Raw genomic sequence first — 19,160 nt, 5'->3', positions numbered from 1 at the left:
GACAGAACAAATCACTTGGCTTCCTGATACCATGAATAGAATAATAATTGTTCATTAGGTAAGAAACTGTAAAGGAAAAGGGACAGGATTATTAAAGAATAGATTTTACTTAACTTACAATTTATCCTGTGCAGGTTGCAAAGAATGCAGTGCAAAAAAAAAAAAAAAAAAAGCCCAAGCAGAATCAGAAAGACTTCCCAGCCAAGGGACCTAGCCAAATACTGAAGTGCGCTAGAAGTTAAATACAGATGAGACACAAATTACTTGAGAATAAGCCACACTGAATGAGTACTCAGCTGGAAAAATACTTCAAAATATTTCTACTCACCCAAAAGGGGGAAAAAGGGAAGAATAGTTGGTTTTTATATCCCTATAAACAGGTACCTTGTAAGGTAGGTGGGGCTGAAAGAGTTCAGAAAGATCTGTGACTGGCCCAAGGTCACCCAGCAGGCTTCATGTGAAGGAGTGGAGGAATCAAACCCAGTTCTTCAGATTAGAGTCTGCCGCTCTTAACTACTACACCATGCTAGTTCTCAACAATGTAAAGATCCTTAATGGGAAAGGAAACTGGTGAAACATCAGTCATATCCTCCATAAGAGACACCTTAACTGACTCCTCCAGGTTTTCCTTTAAATTGTCCCTGCAGTAGTCATTTACTCCCCCTGTAGTAGAATATCATATTGAGATAAAGTTATAACAAGCATGTGTATCATTTTCTCTGAATTCTAGCTTTCATTTTTTAAAAAGTGTCTAGCCTCTTCCATTGTAGAGATGTAAGGGGAAAGGCTTTCCTCACTGGAAAGTGCAAGAGATGTCCTTTTTTAAAAAATAGATGCTGGGAATTCAGAGAGCCTGATACAATGAGCTCCTGGAATTTTATCCCCCCCTTCCCCCCTTTTTCAGCAGCCCTGCCCCAAGGGCCTTTGGGTTGCCTGTATGGCGTTATCTCGCTTTATCCTCAGAACATCTCTGATGTTAGGTTGAGAAATTGTGGATGACCTTAAGCGAACCAATGAATTTCAAGGCTGAATAGGAATTTGAATTTGAACACCGGTAAATGTTAACAGTCTATCCATTTCACAGCAGCAGTTCAGAATAGACCAGATGAGATTGTAGCAGATGCTCAGGCTACTGTACTTTTCTCCTAAATTTTGCAAAAGAATCATTATCCTAATTAAGAGAAATTGAGTTAAGCATAAACATGTTGAAAATCAATATAAGGTTTGCTGGTTTTTCTCAAATTCACTGTCCTCTAGGTGTCAGTATTATGCCATGGAATTAAAGGTATCATTAGCTGTGTTGTAAAAAACAAATGTATTTTATGTAGGTACTAAACAATTAAGATTTTCCAAGTCACTTTAATTCCTCCAGTTACTTGTGAATTGTCTGACTAGCAACACACAATTTAGCTGCAATGATACCATAATTCAGTTGTTCTAATCTAGGTTTTTTGTGGTCCCTGCTGCAACCGAAAATGCAAACTCCAGTATATGGATAAAGAAGCAAGAGTCTGTATCAGCTGCTATGAATCTATTAACAAAGGTAAAAAACATTTTCAAGTGAGAAGAAACTGAAAATGTAACTGAAAAAAAATCAGGTATATGGTTAAAAATCATGGTTCAAAATATTAATATAATTTATAATAATTCTCAAAGCTCTCAGAACTCTCAAACTGCATCATTATGTTAAATGTGAGTTCTTTTGGCAAGGAGAATTAATTATTTATTGCGGGGAGGGCGGGATACAAATGGAATTAATTAAATAAATAAATAACTAACAATTGTTATACAGGATCAGAAAATATCCGTCTAGCTTAGCATATCTGGCAGTGGCCAGTCAGATGCCCCACAGAATTTTAATGAACAGGATCAGATAATGATGATGACTTCCTGTTAGTTTTCTCCTGCTTCTCATAATCACAGATTATCTGGCCCTTACCGCTGCTGTTCTTTGTTGACCCTCTTCTCCCCCTGCCTCTAGTCATGTAGGAGGTAATCAAGGATTGCAGCTTCTTTCTCTTGCCTGACAATGGCACCTTCAATTTGTGTAGTGCCTGCACATTTATTTACTTCATGTATACCCTGTCTTTGTTCCCAATGGGTATGCAAAGCATCTTATATTATTCATATCCTAAGTACAACCACTTTGTGAGGTAGGTTATGCTTAGTCTGTATGACTGGCCCAAGGTCACCCAGCAAACTTCCATTGCAGAGTGAGGATTTGGACCCAGATCTTCCAGATCTTGGTCCAACACCAGTGTGTAGCTGCACAGTTTGTATACAATAAAATCACTCTTTGAGCATTGGGCAGAACATGTGCAGTTTATGGTGATTGCAAGCAAATATTTTTATATGGTGGGTAGTATTTATATAGAACTATTGCCTTGGAAATATGTATATTGGGCCAATATCTGACCCAGCTGAGCTCTGAGAAGCAGCAGGAGACAGAGCTACTAGAGGGGTGAGTGTTTTTTATTTGCTTTCAGCTGAGGAGATTTAGCTGAGGGTACTGTGTGAGAGGACCCAAAAGGAAGCTTAACACTGGGAGTTTATCGCCCACAAGATCAAAAGATAGAGGAGGATTATAAAATGATGAATGAATTAAAGATAGTGGCTAGACGAAATAACCATGTCATAATAGGTGATTTTAACTACCCACACATCGATTGGGTCAATATGTGTTCAGCAAAAAAAGACTGAGTTTCTAGATACTCTCATTGACTGTGCTATGGAGCAGATGGTTACAGAATGTACCAGGGGACAGGTGATCCTGGATTTGGTCCTAAGTAATGCCTAAGACCTGGTGAGAGATGTAAGAGTGATTGCACCGCTTGGAAACAGTGACCATAATGTTATTGAGTTCCAACATTTGTATAAATAGAAAGAGCAACACAAACAGGTAACTTCTCTGAAATGAGGGGATGTGTGAGCAGGAACTGAAAGGAAAACTAAAAAGGGTCAAAACCTTTGGGGAAGCTTGGAGACTATTTAAAACTACAATCCTAGAAGCTCAGAAAAAATATATACTGCAGGTTAGGAAAGGCACAAATAGGTATAGAAAAAGGCCTGCATGGTTAACAAAGAAGAAGAAGAAGAGATTGGATTTATACCCCGCCCTTCACTACCTGAAGGTGTCTAAGAGCAGCTTACAAACTCCTTTCCCTTCCCCTCCCTACAACAGACACCCTGTGAGCTAGGTGGGGCTGAGACAGCTCTTGACAGAAACTGCTCTTTTTCAAGAACAGCTCTTATCAGAACTACGGCTTGCCCAAGGTCATCGAGCCAGGTGCAAGTGGAGGAGTGGGGAATCAAACCCAGTTCCCCCAGATTAGAATCCGTGCACTTAACCACTACACCAAACAAACAAAGTAATGGAAGCTGTAAAAGGTAAGAAGGATTCCGTTAAGTGGTGGAAAGCTAGTCTCAGTGAAGTTGATAAAAGGGAACACAGGCTGTGACAAATAAAATGCAAGTCTGTGATCAGGCAGGCAAAAAGGGAATATGAGGAGCATATAGCAAAAAACATAAAGACCAACAATATTTTTATTTATTTGTTTGTTTTTTATATTTATACCCCATCCTCCCTGCAAGCAGGCTCAGGGCAGCTTACAAGGGAGCGCTAGTGCCCACACATAAAACAGAATAAAACAGTAAAACCATTTAAATCAACAAAGAATAAAGTTCTCAATAAGAACAGGATGGTCTCCGTAGTTTGCAGGGGAATATCAGGCTGCTATTAAAGGTGGTATTGCCTATAGTTGGTACATAGGCCAACTATAGTTGGTACATAGTCCGGTGGTACCAGTGCCGTGTAGTATTTTGGCCGTCCTTCCGTCCCGTTATTAACCACGTGATGGTGGTAGTGGCAGCCCCTACATAAAAGCCTGGCGGAAGAGCTCCGTCTTGCGGGCCCTGCGGAACTGCATGAGGTCCTGCAGGGCCCTGATCTCCTCTGGGAGCTTGTTCCACCAGGTAGGGGCCGCCACTGAAAAGGATCTGGCCCTGGTCGCCGCAAGCCTTACCTCCTTGGGGCCTGGGATTGCCAGGCGATGTTGTGTTCCAGACCGAAGTGCTCTTGGGGGTATGTATGGGGAAAGGCAGGTAGGTCAGACCCTGGCCATCTAGGGCTTTAAAGTTAAGTTACCAGCACTTTGAAACGGATCCAGTATGCTATTGGCAGCCAGTGCAGTTCTCTTAGCACAGGCTGGATGTGCTCCCACTTAGGGGAACCCATCAACAGCCTGGCCACTGCGTTCTGCACTAGCTGCAGCTTCCGGATCTGTGACAAAGGCAGCCCCATGTAGAGAACGTTACAGTAGTCTAGCCTCAAGGTGACCGTCGCATGGATCACTGTAGCCAAGTCGCCACGGTCGAGGAAGGGGGCCAGCTGCCGAACTAACCTAAGGTGGTAAAATGCCGATCTGGCAGTGTCTGCCACCTGGGCCTCCATAGTTAAGGCGGGGTTCAGGAGCACTCCCAAACTCCTAACCTCCGATGATGGCAGCAAAGGCGCCCCACCGAAGGTCGGGAGAGAGAACCCCAACTCCATACCGCCACAACTCAGGCACAGGACTTCCTTCAAATACATTAGAAGCAGGAAACCAGCCAGGGAGGCAGTGGGGTAAAAGGAGTACTAAAGGATAATAGGGAAATGGCTGAGAAGCTGAATGCATTTTTTACCTCTGTCTTCACTGTGGAAGATGAGAAGTGCTTGCCTGCTCCAGAACCGCTGATTTCAGGAGGGGTGTTGAAAAACCTGAGTCAGATTGAGGTGACAAGAGAGGAGGTCCTATGACTGATAGACAACTTAAAAACTGATAAATCACCAGGTTCAGATGGCATACATCCAAGAGTTCTGAAAGAACTCAAATGTGAACTTGTGGATCTCCTTTCAAAAATACGTAATCTTTCATTAAAATGTGCCTCCATTCCTGATGACTGGAACGTAGCTAATGTCACCCCCATCTTTAAAAAGGGTTCCAGAGGAGATCCAGGTCAGTCATTCTGACGTCAATACCGGGTATGTTGGTGGAAACTGTTATTAAAGAAAGAATTAGTAGGCACATTGATGAACAAAAACTATTGAGGCAGACTCAGCATGGGTTCTGTAAGGGAAGCTCTTGTCTCACAAACCTGTTAGTGTTCTTTGAGGGAGTGAACAAGCATGTGGACAAGGGCTCCTAAGTAAGCTCAGTAGTCATGGGATAAAAGGTCAAGTCCTCTTGTGGATCAAAAACTGGCTAATTAATAGGAAACAGACAGTGAGTACAAATGGGCAATTTTCTCAGTAGAGGGTGGTAAGCAGTGGGGTTCCACAGGAATCAGTACTCAGTCTGATGCTTTTTAACTTGTTCATTAATGATTTGGAGTTGGGAGTAAGCAGTGAAGTGGCTAAATTTGCAGATGACACGAAATTGTTCAGAAGGTGAAAACCAGAGGGGATTGTGAGGCACTCCAAAGGGATCTGTCGAGGATGGGTGAGTGGGCATCAACATGGCAAGTGGGGCTCAATGTGGCCAAGTGCAAAGTGATGCACATTGGGGCCAAAAATCCTAATTATCAATACACGTTGATGGGGTCCGAATTGGCAGAGACTGACCAAGAGAGAGATCTTGGAGTCGTAGTAGATAACTTACTAAAAATGTTGGGACAGTGTGCGACAGCAGTAAAAAAAGCCAGCGCTATGCTGGGGATTATTAGGGAACTGAAAACAAATCAGCCAGTATTATAATGCCTCTGTATAAATCGATGGTGCGACGTCATTTGGAATACTGTGTACAATTCTGGTCACTACACCTGAAAAAGGTGTTATAGCATTGGAAAAAGTGCAGAAAAGGGCAACTAGAATGATAAAAGGGTTGGAACATTTTCCCTATGAAGAAAGGTTAAAGCACTTGGAGCTCTTTAGCTTGGAGAAATGATGACTGAAGGGTGACATGATAGAGGTTTACAAGATTATGGGTGGGATAGAGCAGGTAAAGAAAGAAGTACCTTTCTCCCTTTCTCACAATACAAGAACTCATGGGCACTCAATGAATGGATAAAAGGAAGTACTTCTTCACCCAAAGAGTGATTAACACATGGAATTCACTGCCACAGGTGTTGGCGGCTACAAGCATGGACAGCTTCAAAAGGGAATTAGATAAGCATATGGAGCAGAGGTCCATCAGTGGCTATTAGCCACAAGGTAAAGATAGGAACTCTCAGTCTGAGGCAAGTAATGCTCTGTATTCTTGGTGCTTGGAGGGGGGCCGCAACAGTGGGAGGGCTTCTAGTGTCCTGGCCCCACTGCTGGACCTCCTGATGGCACCTGGTATTTTTGGCCACTGTGTGACAGAGTGTTGGATTGGGTGGGCCATTGGCCTGATCCAACATTGGGTTCTCTTATGTTCTATTAATAGAATTGTCTTGTAGATAATGACCACAAGCAGCCCTTGACAATATGTTCCATGAAGGCTACATGAGAGAAGTCTGACATTCCTCCTAATTTTACAGGGCTGTACATAAGACTTGAATGGCCCAGCATTACTCTGTAATACTAACTCCTAAAGCATTGCTCTCTAATACGAAAGTATAAAATTAACTAAACGAAAGCAGCACAGTGGTGCAGGCACAAGAAAGAGGGAAGTTTCTGCTTACTTCCAAGCTTGCAGAAACAAATGCACGTCTTCCTTCACTTCCCCTGCCATTGGAACAAAAGCTCCCCAAAACCAAGAGAGCAGCATGCATGTTTGCAGGAAGTACAAGCCCTCACTTTCCTGAACAGCCATTAGGCTAAAAAATGCTTGAATGTTCTGTGTGTACAGTCTGTTGTTCTCTTGTCAATTTCTGGAAAGCTCTTCCACCATCTTTTTTGTCACGGTAAGGTATAGGACTGGGAGCTGGCCCAGAGCTTTTCTGAACAGCAAGGGCAGGTGCCTGAAATCACATACCCCATGCTATTAGAGCAAAGTGGGAGGAAGGTTTCTGAAAGGTGGAATGGAAAGAAAGTATAATTTCTCCTCTCTCCCCCTCCTCCATACCTGAAAAGAAGTGTATAGTTCCAGCAGTATCTTCAACAAAGGATCCTCAGCAGGCCCAGTTTGAATTATATTTCCTAGGATTTTTTGGGCAATGAGAATGCTCAGCAAACGCAGGGACTAAGTGAATGCTGCAGCATTTTGCTGCAGGTCCCTGCTTGTTTTCTTTATAATGGCATTCCTAAGGGAAGCATCCTCTGGGGTGTTTTACATTGAAGTACAACAGAAACTCATTTTAAACTAATGTTTTAAGAAAGGCAATAGACCATGTTACAGGCTCAGGTGTCAGATCCTGAAATATAATCAGTGATACTTTTCTGATTTTATTTTTACCAATGCCTGGTAATCTTTCATACTTATGCATAACTATATCTGATATGCTTAAACTTTCTGTTTTAGCACAGGCATTTGAAAGGATGATGAGTCCAACTGCTCCTAATTCTGGTATATCTGGAAATTGTTCGACTGTTCAACCTTTGCAAGAAGCCCAAGCGTCTGGTATACTTTTTTTGTAAAAAAACAAACCTATTTGCCTAAATCTCAGGTCTCAGTGATGTATTTGTACAGAAATATATCAGAATATGAAATTGTTGCCTTCTAGAGTTCTCTGAACTATCAAAACAGATGTAAAAGTACATCATTTGAAAACAAACCTGTTTGATTTTGAGGTCTTTGAGACATTTCAAGCAGTTCTTTAAAGAGCCAGTTTGTTTAGTGGTTGAGAGCGGCAGACTCTAATTTGGAGAACCGGGTTTGATTCCCCACTTCTCCACATGCAGCCAGCTGGGTGACCTTGGGTCAGTCACAGTTCTCTCAGAGCTGTTCTCTCAAGAGCAGTTGTCTCAGAGCTCTCTCAGCCCCACCTCCCTCACAGGGTGTCTGTAGTGGGGAGAGAAAGGGAAGGAGATTTTAAGCCACTGTGAGTCTCCAAGTGAAGGGTGGGGTATAAATCTAACTCTTCTTCTTTGTGCTAGAAAAATTGAATACTCATTGGCATTTGTGGATTTTGTTTCTGCCTTATTCTTCCCTAGGCGTGTGCCCTAAAGAACAAAGAAGAGTTTGGTTTGCAGATGGTATTTTGCCCAATGGGGAAGTTGCCGACACAACAAAATTGTCTTCTGGAATCAGGAAATCCCCACAGGACCTTCATCCAGTAAGTAAATACTTAGTAAGCAGAACCAATATGTGAGGAAGCTTTGTGATTGGCCCAAGGGCACCCAGTGAACTTTGTGGCTGAGCAAGGCTTTTCAAACTGGATCTTTCCAGCGGTATATCCATATACCACACTTTAGAATCAGGGCTATTTTGGGGCAGGAACGCACAGGAACGGAGTTCCGGCTGGCTCCCAAGTTGGCCACACCCAGCAGGAACTCATTAGCATAATAGGCCACACCCAACATCAGAAACTCATTAGGATTGGCTACGTTAGGGGTGTGTGGCCTAACATGCAAAGGAGTTCCTGCTACAAAAAAAGCCCAGGATTTTGACCACAAACAAGGTAAACAGAATAACAAGCAAAAGGTGGGTGTGGCTGGATGACCACACTTCTGGTAACGTGGGTGTGTGGCTTAATATGCTAATGAGTGGTGCAGTCAGGGGTGTGGCCTAATATGCTAATGAGTTTCTGTTGCTGGGTGTGGCCTATTATGCTAATGAGTTCCTGCTGGACTTTTTCTACAAAAATAGCCCTGTTTAGAATCATAGAATGTTAGAGTTGGAAGGTACCTTGCAGGTCATCTAGTCCAACCCTCTACACTCTGCAGGAGCATAGCCGAAAGATAGCCCTACAACATACCCAAAAGATGGTCGTCCAGCCTCCGCTTTAGGGTAAGGAGGTTTAAAAACAAGATGATTCAAAGAAAGCTGCCATTCAAGATGGGTGACAATCTGAGATATGTTGCAGTTGAGGAAAAATAGCAACTAGGGGATGAGTTTTGTAACAATTCTGAAAGTTGTCCATTTATTTTCATTGAAATTCTTATGCTTTTTTTTTTTTTTTACATTTTTGAACTAGAATGAATGTCTATGAATTCTTGTCATAGGTTGAAAGCCCAGCCTGTGCAAGTGAGATTAGACCAAAGGATGGAATGCATGTAGCTGGGAAAACTGAGACCTTGGGTCATTCTGCTTCAGAAAGCATCACGTGTTCCACTGAAGGACAAGCTGAGCAGTTGTGTGGTTCTGACTCTGTGATTCCTCCTGCTATCGGATTCCCTACCGTTGTTGAAGCTTCTGAGTCTCCTGTTCCTTTTGCAGCTAATGAAACTAATGAAGTGCCAGTTAGTCCTTTAGATTATGGGATGCTCTGTGGTATTGAAAATTGTGTTAGCAAAGAGATCAGCCTTATTCCTGAGGATGATGGATTACCACCTCTTCTGCTTGCAAGAGGAGGAAAAGGAGAACGTAAGTTTCCTCTACGAAAGTGAAGGGTTTTATTTATTTATTTTTGCTATGGTGTGTGTTTCTAAAATTAGGAGTGTTCCTCTCTGCCACAAATGATGTGTTAAATCACACTGCAAAATCAATTTAGAAACACTGTGTGATAATTGAGAATTGAAAACTTAAGCATGTGGGGGGCGGGGCGACGCAATGAACGTGGCGGTCGTGTAACTCCAGAGCTCCCGACCCTATTCTGCTCCCGCCCGTGAAAAAGCTTCAGAAACATGCCTAAACCGGACACAAATGGAAAACGGACCTGGGTAAGCAGAGAAATACCCCTAATATTAATAAAAATGCAAAGGACTCCCTAGAAGCAGCGTTTCAACGCGGTGCTGCAAATCGGGCCGAAAGCAAAATGGCGGCCGCAATAGAACAAACGGAACAAACACAACAAGAACCTTCTTCCTCAGCTATACTTAGCTACTTAAAAGCCATGGAGGCAGGTATATTACAAAAAAATAGACAGTCTCTTCTTCCAGTTGGAAGATATGCAGACCTCCCTACAACAAACAGCCCAGAAAGCAGAGGAAGCTTTAGAGACAGGCATCTCTAATCAAGTAGAAATTAAAGCTTTACAAGAAGCTTAAGCCCTTCAAAAAGATCATTTGATTTCCCTTGAGGCAGATATGAAGGCTGCTAATTTGAAATTTAGAGGCTTGCCAGAACAGGCAGAAGAGAACAAAGATCTCATCTCCTTTATGGCTCAACTTATTAACACGTGACAATTTAGAGTCACAAAGTTTGTGGGGTATTAAGTTGAGGGAGGGTTTCTGGGGTGGGAGAAGGGGAAACTTATTTGTTACTCACTGAGTGATTTTGTGGTAATTCTACTGTGGTTAATTTTTGCATAACATCTTGTTAGACTTTATTATTCTGTAATAATAACTGATATCAATATCTAATACTCTTTGTATTTACATATCTATTTTTGGAGACATGCTAAATTTTGTCAATATGTCTGACTCATATGTGCTTAGGTCTATTAACGTGCGAGGTCTGAATAATTGCATTAAGCGTAGGAGGATGCCCTCATTTATTTTAAAATCAAAACCTGATGTGGGGCTTATGCAAGAAACGCATTTAAAACCTCAAAGCAAACTGGTGCTGAATGCTGGCTGGTATGATCAACAGTATCACGCTGGGGGCTCATCAAAAGGTGAGACCTCATTTGGAATACTGTGTGCAGTTCTGGGCACCACACCTTAAAAAGGATATTATAGCTTTGGAAAAAGTGCAGAAAAGGGCAACTCGAATGATAAAAGGGTTGGAACACTTTCCCTATGAGGAAAGGTTAAAGCGCTTAGGGCTCTTTAGCTTGGAGAAAAGACGACTGAGGGGTGACATGATCGAGGTTTATAAGATTATGCATGGGAAAGAGCAGGTAAAGAAAGAGGTACTTTTCTCCCTTTCTCACAATACAAGAACTCGTGGGCACTCCATGAAACTGCAGAGCGGTCAGGTTAGAACGGATAAAAGGAAGTACTTCTTCACCCAAAGAGTGATTAACACATGGAATTCACTGCCACAGGAAGTGGTGGGTGCTACAAGCATGGACGGCTTCAAAAGGGAATTAGATAAGCATATGGAGCAGAGGTCCATCAGTGGCTATTAGCCACAAGGTATAGCTAGGGGCTCTGGGGCAAGTGATGCTCTGTCTTCTTGGTGCTTGGGGGGGTCAACAGTGGGAGGGCTTCTAATGTCCTGGCCCCACTGCTGGACCTCCTGATGGCACTGGTATTTCTGGCCACTGTGTGACACAGAGTGTTGGACTGGATGGGCCTTTGGCCTGATCCAACATTGGCGTCTCTTATGTTCTTATGTTCTTAAAATCAAGAGGAGTTGCAATTTTACTGGCCAAATCTATGCATTTTATTTTAGAAACCAAACTAGAAGATCCATGTGGAAGATTTTTATTTTTGAAATGCAAACTAGATCAGGAACAAATAACCTTGGCATTGATATATGCTCCAAATGACAAACAGGAGCAATTTATAGAAGATACACTAACAAAACTTGACGCCTTTAAAGAGGGACAAGTTATTATCGGCGGTGATCTTAACTTAATCATAGATCAACATTTGGACAGATCCGGCAAACAGAAGATTTCTCAGTCAAATAGATTCACCAAACTACATGATATGCTAAAGAAATATCATCTCTATGATTCCTGGAGAGAAACACATCAAGGAGAGAGAGATTACATGTATTTCTCCCCGAGATTCCATACCTACACTCGCATTGACTGATTGTTGCAGACTCTCTTTTACCTAAAGTCAACAGTACAACCATAGGTCCCTTTATATGGTCTGATTATGCCTATGTGGAATTACATCTCAACAAACACAACATAAGAAATACACAACGCACTTGGAGATTGAATAATTCAATTTTGTTATATGATGAACACAAAGAAGATCTGGCTCAGTCAATAAATTTATATTTCAAGGAGAACATCACTGGAGACATAGAAGATCATCTTGTCTGGGATGCTTTTAAAGCGGTGATCAGGGGAAAGCTGATTGCGATAGCCTCTAAAAGGAAAAAAGAAAGACAACATGAAGTCAAGGTTACACTAGAAAAAATTCAAAAGTTGGAGTCAATACATAAAAACACAGGAAGCAAAAGAATTTATAAAGATCTTTTGGCAACTTGGAGAGTTCTGGAAACAATAGAAACAAATAAAATACAAAAAAACATACTATACATGAAACAATTGTATTGGCAAAAGAACGCTAAAAGTGTCAAACTACTGGCTTGGCGTGTTAAGAATAAACAAATAGATCGAAAAATCTTTGCCATAAAAACTCCAAATAATTCCACAACTACAAACCCTGTGGAAATTAGTGAATGCTTTACTCAGTTTTATGGGAAGCTGTATAGCACTACTAATTCAAATGTGGACAAAATTCAAGAAATTTTACAGAAGAATGCCTTGGTTAAACAAATTGCAACCAGAACATCGCAGAAATTTGGAACTCCCTATTACTAACACAGATATATTGGAAGCACTGAAACCAACAAAATCTAACACGGCTCTTGGCAGTGATGGCTTTGGCCCAATATTTTATAAAACATTCAACACTCTCCTAGTCGATCACTTTGCTACAATGTGTAATCACCTACTATATACAGGACAAATGCCACCTTCCTGGAGAGAATCACACATAATTACTATCCCTAAAGATAATACAAACCGAGACTCTCCTTCAACATACCGACCTATCGCCTTATTAAACTGCGATGCAAAACTATTTGCTAAAGTTCTAGCAAATAGACTCCAAAACATCATTCAGAACTACATATCAGCGGACCAGACAGGATTTATTCCTAAACGTACACTAACGGACAATATACGACGGACTTCGAAACTAATAGCACATTACAAAGGACAAAAAATTGAATCACTACTGTTATCAATTGACTTAGAAAAAGCTTTCGACAGCTTGGAAACAACCTATCTGAAACAGCTACTGAAAGAAATGAACTTTGGGGAGAAATTCCTAATGGCTATTAAGACATTGTACGCTCAACCAATCGCACGGATACAAACCAACAATATCCTTGGAAGAACCATCTCCATGCAAAGTGGTACAAGGCAAGGATGCCCTATGTCTCCTTTGTTATTCCCTCTAGCTATTGAGCCATTAGCTAGGGCAATAAGAGACAATCCTAACATCAAAGGCATTAAAATTGACACCTCTACCCACAAAGTAATTTTCATTACCGACCCAGAAACATTGCTACTGGAATTACAAAAAGTCTTTGCAAAATCACAAGAACTTTTTGGTTTAAAAGTTAACCTGGGAAAATCCAAGTTATTCTTTTGTAAAAACAAAGCCAAGTCTCTGTATTTTTTCCTTTTCTTTCTTATTTCAAAGGGAATGTCTTTCAAAACTCTTATCTCCTTGCTGTCAATTTTAAGGGTAGTTCCATTTGTTGCCTTTAGGATCTGGTCTCTCACTTGTCTTCTGGAGAATCTAACCACCATCTCGCTGGGCAGATTATTTTTCTTTATAAATTCTGAATATGATCTATAGATCACATCCATTTCGCTTTGAAGAACATCCGCTTTTAAATCTGCAGCCAGACCCAGAGCATCAATCATGATCTGCCTTAGATTCTCCTCTTTGCTCTCAGGAACTCCTTGAAATCTCAGAATAAAGCTTGCTTTTTCCATTTGCAGCTGTAGAAGCTGAGCTTCGTCTGAGTTTCTCTTCTTTTCCATCTCCTGCATTTGTTTTTAAAGCTTTTTAGTGTTGGCATCCATTTCTTTAAGGTTCTCAGCTGTTTGCTCAGTTTTTTTTAATGTTCTCACTTAGTTGCTGTTGCTGTGCAGTAAAATTATCGTTGAGCATCTTCATTTGCTCCAGCAGGGGTCGCAAAGCATCTGTTAGAATCTTAGAAAAGTCTATGGTTACATCCGCTCGCTGGGCTGGCAGTTTCTGAAGAAGACTTAAGTTTTGGATGCTTATCTTTCTCCATCTTTTTCACCAACATCTTTGAGGATGTTTACATTCAAAGTAAAATTGCCAAAAGTCTCTCAAGTCTGCAAAATGCCTAAAAGTCTCTTGTAAGTTCTTTAATCTCATCTCTTTTGCTTCTGTTTTAAGTCTGTTTTTATTTCAATGGGGGGGTTCCCGCCTCCCCTGCTTTAAGGGGGACTTTTGACCGATTCTCTGGTCATCGGGTAATTTCAGTTTTCACAGACAATATAACTGCCCTCTACTATATAAGTTGACAGGGTGGCACAGTCTCACGGCACCTCTGCAATCTAGCCCTAGAGATCTGGGATGAGTACCAAGCCCAGAAAATCTTCCCTGTAGCCTCCCATTTCCTGGGCAACCAGAATGTTACGACAGACTTTCTGAGCGTGGGGGGGGGGCATCCCTCCATCAGTGGGAACTCAATTGGAAGTACCTGCGAACGGTCTTCAATGCCTGGACTCACCCTATGGTTGATGTCTTGGATGTCTTTGTGACCAAACACAACACAAAATGTCACAGGTTCTGCTCTGGGGGGGGGGGGCTGGGACCCACTCTCCCTAGGAGATGTACTCTTATACCCCTGGTCCCACCAATACCTATTTCTCTTTCCTCCCCATCCCTTTGATCACCAGAGTGATCAACAAAATCATGAGGGAGTTCCTGAAGTACATCTTGATTACACCATGGTGGCCTCGCCAGCACTGGTTATCAACACTTCTACACCTCTCCAAGGGATCATTTCACCACTTCCCAAGAGTGTCAAAACTTCTGCTCTCTCAAGGGGGCTTAGTACTCTACCACAATGTTCCACGTCTGAAGCTCACAGCGTGGAAAATTCTCTGACTGATCTGCAACATAGGATAGATCATGTCATGCTAAACTGCAGGAAACCTTCCACTCTCAGATCCTATAAGTGGAAGAAGTTCCTGTACTATCTCGACTCTGTTAAGCTACCTCCACCCCCATCAAGCCTTTTTATTATCTTCAGTTTCTTACTGTCCCTGGTAGACCAAGGCTTAAGTCATTCATCCATTGGAGTTTACTTAGCCGATATCTCGGCCCACCATACTATCAATGGGCAATCCGTCTTTACTCATCCGCTCACTAGGAGGCTCATTTGTCTCTTCCCACCAGTTTGTAATCTCACGCCACCCTGGGATCAGCAGCTGACCAATCAGAGAGTAGGGGGTGCAGGGAGAGAGCTGCCTGGCAGCCGCATAGGAATGAATGGGAGGAGCACCTTTTCCCCCTTTTGACCCATTTAGGGGTTGAATTTCTAAAAATCCCTTCTTAGCAATCACCTATGTCATGGTGGGAGTGCTTTCCCCGAATTTGGTGTCTCTAGGTCCAGCGGTTTGGCCTGCGTATTGATTTTATGGTGAGGGGGCTTTTTTATATATATAGATGGCGATCATTTCCTAAAATCAGTAGGCATTGGTTTTAGGTTATATGCTCCATTTACGCAAGGCTTGTTGGGCTTCATGTGGACTGCGTGTGTACCCAAGAAGGCATTCAACCGTCTTCTGTAGTTCCACATTATAAAGGGAAGTCAGTAATGGTGGACAAGATGTCTTTCAGTGAAACTTTTTTGTTGTTACTGGTTTTCTCATTGAGGAACCCGCCATACGTTTTTAAGGAAACCTAGGGTTCCCCAGGTTGCAGTTTGAAAACTTTCACACTAATGCATGTGTGGGTTTATCTGGAAACACGATTGTATTTATTCTATTTATATGCATTCGTTATGTATTCTGTTTATATTCCTAGAACCTATGTATTCTACTTATATTCATCTGTTTCCTTGTTTTGTCTTCTTTCCTCCAAGTTATTTGACTTGGTATACAGAGAGGAGACGTTGCTGAATGTCATTAAAAGTGTTACACGGAATGGACGCTCCATTATCCTGACTGCTGTGCTGGCCCTCATCCTTGTTTACCTCTTCTCCATTGTTGGGTTCTTGTTCTTGAAAGATGACTTCATTATGGAAGTGGAAAGGCTGAAAAACAGGACACCTGTGGCAGGTATTGCTCCTTTTGCCAAAGCTTACTCTTGCCTGGCATTGCCTATGAATCTGCTCTCGGTGTATTAGAAATCCATTTCTGGGCTGTCAGTGGACCAGTGAGAAAAGAACACTGACATACTGCAGTATTATTTGGGTTGTATAATTTTGCCAGTTTGGTTTCTTCAGCCGTTTCATTTTGTCACTGATACATGATGCAGAAAATAATTTGGAATGCACAGGGCAAAATAGGTGTTTGATAAAATAAAGCTGATCTATATGTCATTTACTCGCTTTGGAATTGTTAAATTAGTGTTTTACTCAACTCCGTACATATTTACAAATGAGCATCAAACAGTGTTTTCATCCTTGAAAATCCTGTAATTACTCTGGTTTCAGGAAGATGATCCAGCTGCTCAATGTCCTGCTTGTCGATTCCGCCGCGGCGGAAATCGGGCCTCCAAAGCGGGGGGAAATCCGCCCCCCAGGGGGATTTGGCAGCCCTAGCTGTTAGTGTTAAATATACGTAACCCTGCTGTTACAAGACAGGAGTCCTATGACTTATTTCTCCTCTTTCTGATGGAGGAAATGCTGAGATCACACACACACAAAACCTTTATTGGCATGAAAGCACAAAACATCATGGAAATACGGGAAAATGCTAAGATGCATCAGTCACTTACACTTGGCTATTCAAGCCCCTGCTGTTACAAGACAGGAGTCCTATGACTTATTTCTCCTCTTTCTGATGGAGGAAATGCTGAGATCACACACACACAAAACCTTTATTGGCATGAAAGCACAAAACATCATGGAAATACGGGAAAATGCTAAGATGCATCAGTCACTTACACTTGGCTATTCAAGCCTCGTCTTCTGATAAATGCTGAGATCAATGAACATCTTTGCTATTTCTCTTCTGGAGCTTTGAAGGTTGGCTTTTCTGGCCTTTCCAATTTTATTTCTAATAGAAAAGCTGACATTTCCGATATTTTCAGTGGAAAAGACAGTTACAATTATTGAAAACAGTACACAGAGAGAAGGTCCAGTAATCCATGAGTACAGACAAGACTACAAATAGGAATTCCTCATCCTCCAAAATCTTCAGCCGTCTGGTCCTTTTGTATTTCTCCTCTCACATTCTGATCCATCCTTGCCTGTGGTCATTGCTGCTCAATTCTGCTGTCTTTAGGTGTCCAAAGTTCTCCTGCTCCTTCAAATGACTTTGCCCTTGCCACCCTTTTTATGAGGCCTTGCCTCCTGGAACATACCTGTAATTCCATCTCTCACTCTCCCTTAAAAATAGTTCATCAAAACCCACCTTTGAAGGTGAGTGGGTGTCACCTTTGAAGCAGGGATAAATATTGGAAGGATATGCTTGTTTAATTTCAATCTCCCTCACTTGTCTATCTCACAGTGGTAAATTTGAAAATAAAAATTCCTTGGTTAGGGTCCTGTCTTCATATCCCTTGTACATTGATGTTGCTGTATAAACAATAAATTATTAATTCTTGCTGTCTGTTGGGAAGTGTAACAAAGTACATGGGACTCTTGCCTTTTCCATATCCACCATCAGGAAGCCCCCATGGCATGCATAGACTTGATTAGATGTGGCAACATTTAATATTTTGGTTTAGGCAGAGAAGAAACAAGTAAATTCTTCTGTGGTAAACATTCTCTGTGTTTATATTTCTTAGAATCCTTAGTGGAAGAACAGCCTTCTCACAAGCAAATTGCCTTACTACTTGAAGAATCTAATCCACTGACATTTATCCTAAATGCAAATTTACTTGTGAATGTTAAGATAGTATCTTGTAAGTATTAGTATACAAAATGAAATTTTCTAAATGTTTTGTTGTGTCTGGATGCTACTGTGAAATCAGAATATAGTAAAGTGTAGATTTAATTTTTTTGTATTTCACTTGAAGCTTTTCCACTTTACTTTTGTCCACTGCCTCTAAGCTTGACATATCTACTGTACATAAACTTTGCACTCTTTTCTTTGAGTGCATGATGTTTGGGCATATTGTATTGCCCAGGTCGGCATTATTCTGGGCATTATCAGTAGAGATATGTAAATTGTTTGTTGTATGTTGTTTTTAACTGTTTTTAAATGTTTTATATAACCAGGCACATGGTGCCGAAAGTGTAAGCCGTCCTGAGCCCATTCGTGGGGAGGGCAGGATATAAATATAATAATAAATAATAATAAAAATAATAATAATAAATAGGTAGGAAGGTAACTTTTAATTAAACCAAACTGGTAGTGTAGTCAGTTCTGAACTATTTTTTAAGTGACACTACCTTTCAAACTCTTCACTAGACAGAATGAAAAAAGTAAAATTCTTATGTACAGAGAGAAAGTGTCAGATGTAAATATTTTAAATCACAATAATCAAACAGCTATGTTTGCTTCAGTACAGCAGCTTCATTGTCGAAGGGACCTGTAATTTGAAGACATGCGTATTTCTACTTCTAATTTTGTATCTTTGTAGCCAGTATAGCAGCCACCTTGTAAACCCTGATCAGGTGGAAAGGTAGCATAAAAATGTTTTAAATAAACAAATACTCTTACTATATTTTCTAAGGCTGCAATCCTTTCTAGGGAATAGGTCCCATAGAACACAGTGGCATTTAATTCTCTATTTATGTGTAAGTTTGCATTGTAAGCTTGTTAAAGCATACTAAAGCTTGTTAAAGCATGCTAAATAGTGTCACAATTTCTAAAAAGCATGTAGAACAAAATCTGTTTGCTTTGTTGCCTGTACAGAAAATATTGGCATTCTTAAACTCCTGCTACTGTGTGTTTAATTTTTTTAATCAAGATGGTTCAGAAAGGTGTTGGTACTTCTCAACCAATGGGCTGCATGGCTTGGGACAAGCAGAAATTATTATATTATTATGCTGTTTGCCAAATGAAGAGGATGTTCCTAAAGAAATCTTCAGATTATTTATCAACATATATAAGGATGCCATGAAAGGTATGAAACCTCACTGTAGTTTTTAAAACAGTATGTCTAAAATTTTATGAAATGGTATTACATTATCTCTTAAGTTACATAAAGGTCTTTGGAGTATCCAAAGTGCTATATACAAGCGTATTTATGTATTATTCATTTACTTTGTTTAAAATATTTCTATACCACCTCTTCAGGGTCCTGCTTAAGGTGGCTTACAGTGAAAAACCACAATCAACATAAAAACTTTCCATAAAACAGAAGC

General features: G+C 41.0%; 1 protein-coding gene across 1 annotated transcript in view; it reads left to right on the top strand.

Annotated features, from left to right (window-relative positions):
* The window catches only part of LOC107112774 (zinc finger FYVE domain-containing protein 16-like), a gene marked incomplete at its 3' end in the record, with an annotated part of 29,640 nt that extends 10,721 nt beyond the window's left edge, over positions 1 to 18,919 (top strand). Inside the window, exons 4-9 of the mRNA XM_015413958.1 lie at positions 1,447 to 1,543; positions 7,419 to 7,517; positions 8,051 to 8,172; positions 9,062 to 9,422; positions 17,636 to 17,752; positions 18,764 to 18,919. Coding sequence (XP_015269444.1) covers positions 1,447 to 1,543; positions 7,419 to 7,517; positions 8,051 to 8,172; positions 9,062 to 9,422; positions 17,636 to 17,752; positions 18,764 to 18,919 — 952 coding nt within the window. The remainder of the gene's footprint in view (positions 1 to 1,446; positions 1,544 to 7,418; positions 7,518 to 8,050; positions 8,173 to 9,061; positions 9,423 to 17,635; positions 17,753 to 18,763) is intronic.
* Positions 18,920 to 19,160: the final 241 nt, after the last annotated feature.

Source organism: Gekko japonicus, unplaced genomic scaffold (assembly GCF_001447785.1).
Source record: "Gekko japonicus isolate JY-2015 unplaced genomic scaffold, Gekko_japonicus_V1.1 scaffold1923, whole genome shotgun sequence".
Lineage (NCBI taxonomy): Eukaryota > Metazoa > Chordata > Lepidosauria > Squamata > Gekkonidae > Gekko > Gekko japonicus.
This window is presented reverse-complemented; position numbering and strand designations above follow the sequence as displayed.